Below are 9,482 nucleotides of genomic sequence, written 5' to 3'. Positions count from 1 at the left end.
GCACGGAAACGCCGTTTACCTTCCCGCTGCAGCGGTACCTATTTATCTACTTTTTTTTTTAAAAAAAGATATTTATTAGAGTTTTCAATTTTAATACAATAAAAGTCAAAAAAGAGAAAAGAAAAAGATAACAAAAATAAATAATAATAATAATAATTAAAAACACACAAATTTTTCATAACTTATTTTCCTTTAACTTATTTCCCAGACTTCCTCATACCTCCCTTTTTTGTATCCCAATTCAAATTGTTAGTTCAGCAAATCCTTATCAATAAGCTTTAACCTACTTCTAAACCTTTTTTCCATATTCTCTTAAACATTACAGCTGGAAACCACTTAATTTCTATCCGACATCGTTCTAACATTCATTGATTTTGCAATATTTCTGTAAATAGTCTTTGAATTTCTTCCAATCTTCTTCCGCCGACTCTTCTCCCTGGTCTTGGATTCTGCCAGTCATTTCTGCCAGTCCCATATAGTCCATCACCTTCATCTGCCATTCTTCCAGACTGGGTAGATCCTGTGTCTTCCAGTACTTTGCAATGAGTATTCTTGCTGCTGCTGTAGTATACATAAAGAAAGTTCTATCCTTCTTTGGCACCAATTGGCCGACCATGCCCAGGAGAAAGGCCTCTGGTTTCTTCAGGAAGGTATATTTAAATACCTTTTTCATTTCATTATATATCATTTCCCAGAAAGCCTTAATCCTTGGGCACGTCCACCAAAGGTGAAAGAAAGAAAGAAAGAAAGAAAGAAAGAAAGAAAGAAAGAAAGAAAGAAAGTACCTTCATTTTCTTTACATTTCCAACATTTGTTGTCGGGCAAATGATAAATTTTTGCGAGCTTGACTATTTATCTTCTTGCACTGGTGTGATTTTGAACTGTTAGGTTGGCAAGAGCTGGGACAAAGCAACCCCGTCGTGGGGATTCGAACCGCAGACCTTCCAATCGGTAAGCCCAAGAGGCTCAGTGATTTAGACCATAGCACCACCTGCTCCCTGTAGTATATGTACACTAGTGAAATAGGTCTGGATGGTGATCACGCAAGACAGGGCCTTCTCAGCATCAGATCTGCAGCTGTAGACTCTTTCCCATTTAACATTCACATGCTCCCTTTTATTTATGGCATTCCTGGAAGCCTTAAAAACATAACATGTCTTTTTTTGAATGAGGTTCAGGTGATCCAATTCAGTTTCTCTCATGCATCTCCTTGTCTGTTTCCACCCAATGCTTCATATTTTCCCTGATATTCTCTTGCTTTTGTGTCTCCCTCTACATTGTTTTGTGAGGGCTTGGCCCCAAAACACAACTAATCATGAATGAATGAATGAATGAATGAATGAATTTTTATTTTGATTAACCGAACTGAATAAATGAGGTGGAACTTACTGTCTAATAAGGCTGCTTGGATATCATATGTGAAACTGATCTTAGACCATGTCTGCACTGTGAGTGAAACCGCAACTGGAATTTCCAGGTTATTACTTTTAGGTTCTTACTTGGAAATAATATAAATGTGCTTATCAAAAAAAGAGTGTGGTTACTTATTTACTTTCTTCAAAGTAGTACTGATTGCCAGGAAGTAGCATTCCCCCCCCCAATATTCAAAGCTGTAATACTTTATTGCTGGGGAAATGTAATCTCTCTGCCTACTCAAAAGTGCATCTATTGCAATTGTGATTACTGTTCTGTGCAGCAGGTTCTGATTGCACAGTGTCCGGGGTGATCCATTGGAGAATAAACATAATATCAATAGAGTTCAACCTGTCCCCCCCCCCCATCATTGCAAATCTGTTTCAAACTTAGGGCATGTTAATTTAATTGACTGGTTTGTATAGCAACATTCTGGTTTGATTCGTTAATCAACTCACATTATGCTTCAGTTCCCACCTGCCATTGTTTGGAAAATACTTTGTTGGTAGATCTGCTGAAGAAGGCTGCTGGTTATTGCCACTCAGCGTGTATCATGGAGATAATTTCCTATTGCCTTTGCATCTCTCAAAACAAAATCAGTATGGATAATTACAGTTAAGTGGATTCAACAACTTTCCCAGTGCTTCTTTCAGTTCTGAAGCACTACCACCATGAGGTACCAAGGGCACAGTTAAGAATGATTGTTTTGAAATGGCCACACTTCCAGTGTTGTGGATCATATTTCATGCAATTTGAACAGGACTCAAAATGGACTGAAGTCAAGCCAAAGCAACAGAATTCGCTACCATGATATAGGGAGGGAGGCAGTCATAGAATAGACAAAAGCAAAGGGCTGTCCATATGCATACCGATCACTTAACTTTTTTTCTTTCTAGTCCAGTGAGACTGCTAGTGCAAGGCGAAATTTAAACCTTTCAATGTTTGCTTCTCTTTATAAGTTGGAAATGCTACATTTTGCATTTTTTCAGCCACACCCTTCCTATGACCCTACTGTCACATTTTAATGGTCTTCCAGATAATCAGTTATTTGAGCAACAATTCACAGACAATTCTCCATTTCAATGCAGAAGTGGTTCTGCTTTAGTAATGTCACATTTTCTCAGCACTGAAATCACTATTTGCAAGGATGCTAAAATTCTTCCTTGGCCCCTAGGAGTTGGCTCCTAGGTACAAAATGTGTATTAGGAGAAATTTGGTGAATTTTCATGAGGATTTAAAGAGAGTTGCAGGTTGCTGCAGAAATGTGAACTGTTTAAGATTGGAAAAAATGAGGAACTGAGAGAACAAAAACTGACAGATCGTTCCTTCCATCCCTAGAGAAAACGTCCCAAAGACATTTCTCTCCTGCAGCAATGCACCACCATCCTTTCTTCCATTGCCGTGCCTTCTTCTCACCCAAGGTTTGAAGTGCACATCTTCGATGGGTTTTTTTAAAGCTGCAAACAGGCTACCTGCCTCCCAGGGTGGGTAGGGTTGTGCACTGCCCTTTGGGAGCAGGCAACTTGCAAAAATGTTGTGCTAACGAAAAACTCAGTTTTATCTTCTTGATAAGATTTAAGGCTTCTAAAATAAAGGGAATTACTTAAGAAATTGGCATGTGATGGCTGCAATTCTCATATGTGTGAAATTACCCCAAGAATGTTATAAGCAGGAAGGCTCTCAATATGCAATGCACTTTAAAAGCTCTGAAATACCAGTTTTGACATCATCTTTGACAAAGTCTTTCTGCCCTGTAACTAGGGATGCATTTGTCAATTCTGGCTTCTCACAGTTTCTCATTTTTCTAGTTAAGTTCAGTTCTCCATACCTGTGATTATTATTTTTTAAGTGCTCTTGAAAATTCACCAGCATTTTAGTACAAATTTCTCCTAATATTTTTGCAATGCATATTTTCCTTATTATTTATATTTCCCCCCACTAAGATCCATTTTTGTATGCCATTTACAATAATATATGCATTTTTAAAGGGCCTTTTTTTTTACCTTAGTACTTGCATTTTGTACACAATATTCTGAGAACTACATTGCGAAATTTGGAGATGTGAATTTTGAAGGATGGCTTCAGGTATTCACATGTATTTTTGAGGCAGCGGGAACGCAAATATGGCAGATTTGCCTTTAATTGAGAACTAATTCAAATTCCCCCCTCCCTAACTGTAGGGAAAATATTTTGTAACCATTTCAATACATAGAGTCATTTCCTGGCCCCTTTTGGCGGAACTGTGCCTTAACCCACACATACTTATCATCCTCTCCACATATAATAATCCCGTCCCTGAGTTGACCATGGCCTCCCTCCATCTGCCATCAAGTGTTTTTAACCATGTTCCTCCCCTCTTCATTTGAAGAGTTGCCCACAATGCAGCTTCATTGCTTGAACATTTATTTATTGGTTTGCACAATGGGGAAATCCGTGTTTCCTACTGAAAACAAGCCCTGCATGATGCTAACAGTTTTCTTGCACTGACAGAGCTCAAAGCCCAGTAGAAAGCTTTTGTGATTCCCTCTAGTTTACCTTCTTGCACTCTGAACTTTTTCTCATTTCTGCCTAGCAGAGAGGGGACACTCTGTTTACCCTTTTTGGGTATCCACCTGTTTACAAACATCTGCAGGCAGAAAAGGTCTTTTTTTCTGACCACACCTAGAGGAGGGCGATTTTATTTACTTCTCTCTTTTTTTTAGATGATCTTTATTGCATTTTCAGTAACATACATGATGTTTCACATTTGTTCTTGCTCTCGCGAGCTGACTTCCCTCCTTATTTACTTGGCTTTCTAAGGAAGAGGAGGACCAGGAGCCACAGATGGGAAGAGGGCTCTGGGGTCGCTGTCCTGTCTGCCAGCTGTTTAATGGAAGGAAAACGTGGACGAATATGCAACCCATCCCAGGGATCCGATTTCGGGAGGGAAGTTCCACTTCCAACACTTCCCCCTCTGACTGAGCAGCATCAAGGGCACGCTACAAAAAACGTTGTTTCCTTTCTGGTCCCATCTCTCTTCCTCCGCCTCCTGCGTGTTTGCCTTCACCTTCTTCCGAAAGCAGCCCGTCGAAAGCAGCTTCGTTCAAGGCTGCTCCCTCAGGGATCCCTTGTCGAGCAGCCCTTTCTTCCCGCCGCCCTCCAGCGCTTCACACCTCTTTTCCCTCCTCGCCCCAAGTCTCGCTCCCTCCCTCTCCTCGGCTGGGCTTTCCCCGGCGCCCGCCATCCATCCCTTCGTCCGCACAAAGGGGAAGCCCCCTCGAGGGCCGAGCGTGGCCCGCGCTCGCTGCGGAGATGGGCCTGAGGGGGAATAGCGGGCCGCGGTGGGGACGCCCAAGAGCGCGTTTCCTGCGCGGATCCAGCGAGGCGTGTAGGGCAGCAGGTGACCAGGTGGCGAGAGCCGTGCTTGGAAACATGAGGGAAGAGAAGAGGCCGGGCTTTTTGCACGGACTCCAGTCACGGAGTGGCCTCTGTGTGTGTTGTGACCAGCACGAAGTGGGGGCTGCCCAGCTCCCCTCCTTCCCCGCCAGTCTTCCTCTCGCCGTGTCCTCCGCCCCTCGCTCCTTCCCCACTCGCTCATCTCTCCCCACCACACTTCCTAGGGAGGGAGAGAGGAAGGGGACGGTCCCTCCAGCTCCGCCGCCGAGCCAAGGACAGCTGCAGCCCCGCCGGGAGAGGCGAGGCGAGAGGGCAGGGAGGACATCGGGCTGCTGCTGCTGCTAAACCCCCCTCCCTCCCTCCCCGGCGGGGTGGAGACTGCTGCTCCTCCCGCCTCAGTTTTCTTTCGCCCGCCCCGCGACGACGACGACGACGCGCGGCCTGTTGGGTTTTTCTTTGAAAGTGAAAGCGCCCTGGGCGCGCAGAGGCGGCGGGAAAGGCTTGCGCGGCTGCGTTAGACGGGAGGGAGGAGAAGAAGGGGGAGCGGGAGGCGGAGATTGCAACCCCCCCCCCCTCGCACTCAGGGCGGGCTCGGTTTGTTCCTGTCGCTGAGAGGAGCGAGGAGGCGGAGGAGGGGGGATTCTCGCCGCCGTTCCCTGACGCGAAGGGACTCGGGGATCCTGGAAACTGGCGGGGTGATGTGTTTGGGCCGGGGGGCGGCGGCGGCGCTTTTGCTGCTGCCGCCGCCTCTGTTGCCGCTGGAGAAAGGAGGCGACGACGACGAAGAGGAAGAGGAGGAAGACAAGGGGGCTCGGGCCAGGGGGGGCCGTTGCCCGGCGGGCCCGGGCTTGGGGGGGAGACGGATGCAGCGGAGCAGCGCGCGGCTGCGGGGTGTAGTGGTTGCTGCCGCCGCCGCCGCCGGCGAGGAGAAGGGTTGGAGAGGCCGAGAAGGAGCGGAGGAGGCAAAGATCAGGAGGAGCCGCCGCCGCGGCAGCAGCAGCAGCAGCAGCCCTGAAATGTCTTCCCCTCTCCTCCAGCGGCCATGTTAACCACCAGGAAACCTTCTGCCAGCGCTGCCGGGGCTGCGGGAGCCGGCGGAGCCGCGGCTGCTTCGTGCCCAGCCGGTAAGGAGGACGAGGCGTGGGCAGAGGAGCGAACCGCTTTCACTTACCGCTGCCCCTTTGCCCCCCTCAGCCCAGGCCGAGCGCTGCAGACCGAGCCCTAGCGGGTGTGTGTGTGTGCGCGGGTGCGCGCCTCATCCTTTCTCTTCAGCTGCTCCTCCAAAAGTGGTCGTGTGCGGGGAAGACACGTCTCTGCACGTTGCTGCCGCTCTGTCTCTCCCCTCCGCCCCATCCAAGTCTTCCTGCGCTCGGCCTGGGAAGCGTCTCGCAAGTCAGCGAGCTTTTCTCTCCCGAACCGGGAAGTTTGGGTCAGTTCGCAAGTGGGGAAGGGCAACTCGAGCACGACGGGGCGGGTGTGTATGTTTAATCAGGGTGGGGAGACCGAGGTGATGTTGCTGTTTCTGGGGAGAGGGTTGGTCTAGTTCCCTCGAGGCAGAGGCGAGAGGTTGGGAACCGGATTGGAGGCGCTAATTCCTGCCCTCCTCTTCACAGCCAGACAGACGGTGCGGGGAGGGAGGGAGGGGGGATCGCGCCGAGCAAATCCAGTTTGGCTCCCCACTTATGCTCCTAATGGTTGTGGGTTAATCGCGGATGAAAGGTTTAACTGGGTTAACGAGCGATGGCCACCGCTCTCATTAGCCCTCTGCGCTCACGGACTCCTCTCGGCGCGTGTGCTCTGGCGGTGGCGGTGCCACGTTTGTGGATTAGCCCCTCATGATCCCGCAAACAGTATTGCGATGGCAGCAGGCGGGGGGAGAAGGGGAGGAGGGGCGCTGGTGGGGAGGGGGCTCCTTCGGCTCCCTTTCCCACCTCCTGAGCCACTTTCCCCTGCCTTTGAACCGAAGCCTGCTCGACCTCGCTCGGCTCTCCGCGGCGCTCAGCAGCTCTCTTCTCCCTTCCTCCGCAGGCAGCCGGGGAGGAGGCGACAGCGCCCGCCAGTTCCAGCCTTCCCCGGGGATCGGGGCCGGAGGGGCCTCCCGGGCGGGCGCGGGGACCGGGCCGCCATCCCCCATCGCTTTGCCGCCGCTCAAGCCCAGCAGCGCCGCCCACACGGTGAGACGGAGACACGGGGTGGGGAGTTGGGTGGGTTGGTGGTGGGGGGCGGGGGCTGGATTTATTATTTGCAATGGGAAGTGAAGCCTGTCAGCCCTTAACCCCTCCAGCTTAGACCTCTCCATTCTCAAAATACTGTGCCAGCCTCTCCTAAGCCTCCCCCCTCCACTAGACACCCCCCCCCCGCATTGCTCCTCCTCTCCCGAGTATTAATAGCAATAAATGTGCTAGGTACAGTCAGGCTGCCAGCCAGCCTGTCTGAGTGGGATCTGTGAATGAGCCGAGGAAGGACACCGGCTGAGCATGGAGGAGCCCTATTAATTATCCACAGCATGTCTCAACACGTCTTGGTCCTGTTACCGGTCTGGTTTCAACAGGTAATTCTGTGGAGATGGGAAAGAGGAGGGAGAAGATAACTTTCCCAGCTGCTTAGGGATCTTGCCCTCATTGAATCTTCCCTGTGGCACCATGGGCCACTTAGATCATGTTAGGTTCTGGGTTTAATGGTCTCATGTCCCTCCCTCCCACCCACCACCACTCTCTAGGTGGCAATGTGTGTTTTTTTCACTTGCTCCAAATTTGTGGCAAGCCAGTCTTTGCTTCATGTAAGGGGGTGGGTGGGGATGCTGTTTGTTCCTCTGCTGGGTGGAGGAGTCTGGAGAGCACCACTGTGTGATGAACAGTTTTGGGCGGAGGTGGAAGAGTGGTCAGGTCAGGTCACCTGTGGCGTGAGTCATGTCAGTGTGTTTCTATCACATCTGCTGTGGCCACTTTTCCCAGTGCAAGCAACAAATCTCTCCCCCCCCCCCCGGAGGGGGTAGTTTGCTGGAACTGTCCCTGAAACTGCCCTATGAGACGTGGGTCTCTATGAGTGAGTGGGTGACTTTTGTCTACTTAACCTGCAAACCTGGGGCATGAACTGCATCCGAGTCTGTGCTCCACATATTTCAAACAACAGGAGAGTAAAAGAAACTACTCTACCAGTCACCATTGTGTGGAGTGCAGTCCTTGTGTTTTTACTGAGAGGAGTCACTGTGAGTTTGGGTGCTGCAATGCTTTCTAGGGCTTCCTTTCTCTTAATAAGGCAGACCCCCCTTCACGCTTCAGCCTATTCCATGGTCGAATGAGTGTCTGGTGAAAAGAGGCAGAAACAGCTTTGGAAAGTAGGCTAACCACTTCATCGCTGAAGAGTGGCCTTCTTTCTCAGACTGAAAAATTAAGTTTCCCCTCCTAATTGTCAGAACTTTTCGGATAGATTGTCCATTCCTAGTGGAACAGCAGGGCCACTAAGTGGGTGAGAGAATGGCATTGTGATTGTAAACACAGTTAAATTAGGCAAATGGGTGTTATCTGGTGGAATTACTTACAGCGCTATGGTTTCTCACCTTATCTTCCAGTTGTAGCTAATCTGCTGGGATGCAGTCTCCCAAGCTTGATGATTATGAAGGGTGGAGAAAGATTGCCCGTCAGGCCAGAAATAACCTGTATAACAGTGGTGTAGCAGCAGCACTGAACCTGAAAAAGAAAAGTACATAACGCTCATTTCCATGAAAGCTCTGGTCCTCTATATTCCTTTGATGTAGCAATTGCATTTTTTGGAATTTTAAAAACTTTTTAAAGGTATGACTGATGCGCTTTCTTTGATGTAAGATAAATTGTGGGTGGGTGGTGCTTAATTTCTGCAAACAAACGAAAAGATTGCAGGGCTTACATTGGGCTGCAAGTCTTTGACCTGGAAATCCCTTTCCTCCCAGATATGTGTAGTGCTAGTGGCTGTGGTCAGAGGAGAAAAGGAAGCATATGTTCAGAGACACTATTCTTGTAATAGACGTACATCATTTTTAGAGTGATTCCTAATACTGAAAATCAGTTCCAGAGCCAAACCTGGTCCAATTAAGTCCTGATGCAAGGGAGGACATATCCACATTTGGACATCAGCATTGCACTTCCAGTGTTCCAGTGTCATTAAGATGATCATTCAATGGCCTTAAATATACATGTATTACTGTACATCAAGAAGGATGCATACGTGTTATATGGTAGTGGATGCATGTAAGTAGTGTGACTTGCGTGTAGTATGGTGATTGCAGATAGCGGGCAATATTGTATATTTCACATGGTAAGTGTTGCCATGCAAAAATACATGAGCAAGGGCTACCTTTTATTTAAAAGTGCCTGTAGACCAAGACATTTCAGGTCCATTTAACTTTCCTGAAGGTGAAAAGGAGTGAAATGGCTGGATGCAATATTAGGTCAGGGGAAAGCATGTGGAAATTTGCATTTTTCTTTGTCACACCCCCCCCCCATGGATTTGCAGTGACTAAAAGGCTCAACCATAAGGGGCTCTTGGAGTGGTTGAAGATCTTTCTGGTGGGTCCAGATTCTCCTTGATGACAACAATCTGATCCCACCTACATATGTTTTTTCCAGCCTTGCAAAGTTGGAAAGGTTGATACCACACAGGGAGAGATACAACTTCCCCCTTGAATAAAGCTAACCCATGAATTCAATAACCCCCTT

The 9,482-nt window shown here is 48.6% G+C and overlaps 1 protein-coding gene across 3 annotated transcripts in view; it reads left to right on the top strand.

Annotated features, from left to right (window-relative positions):
• The first annotated feature begins 4,872 nt into the window (after window positions 1-4,872).
• Window positions 4,873-9,482, top strand: part of DYRK2 (dual specificity tyrosine phosphorylation regulated kinase 2) — a 27,694-nt gene continuing 23,084 nt past the window's right edge. For 2 of the 3 annotated variants that reach the window (XR_014555356.1, XM_083699273.1), the window contains exons 1-2: window positions 4,873-5,912; window positions 6,817-6,962. Coding sequence is in view for 2 of the 3 variants with exons in the window: in XM_083699273.1 (XP_083555399.1) it covers window positions 5,831-5,912; window positions 6,817-6,962 (228 nt within the window). In the remaining variant the exon portion in view is untranslated. Of the gene's footprint in view, window positions 5,913-6,816; window positions 6,963-7,202; window positions 7,340-9,482 lie in introns of those variants that run through there. The other variant, XM_083699274.1, reaches the window with a different exon arrangement.

Source organism: Podarcis gaigeae, assembly GCF_964106915.1.
Source record: "Podarcis gaigeae genome assembly, chromosome: 10".
Classification (NCBI taxonomy): Eukaryota; Metazoa; Chordata; class Lepidosauria; order Squamata; family Lacertidae; genus Podarcis; species Podarcis gaigeae.
Note: the sequence above shows the minus strand (reverse complement) of the source record. Positions and strands in the feature narration are given on the sequence as shown.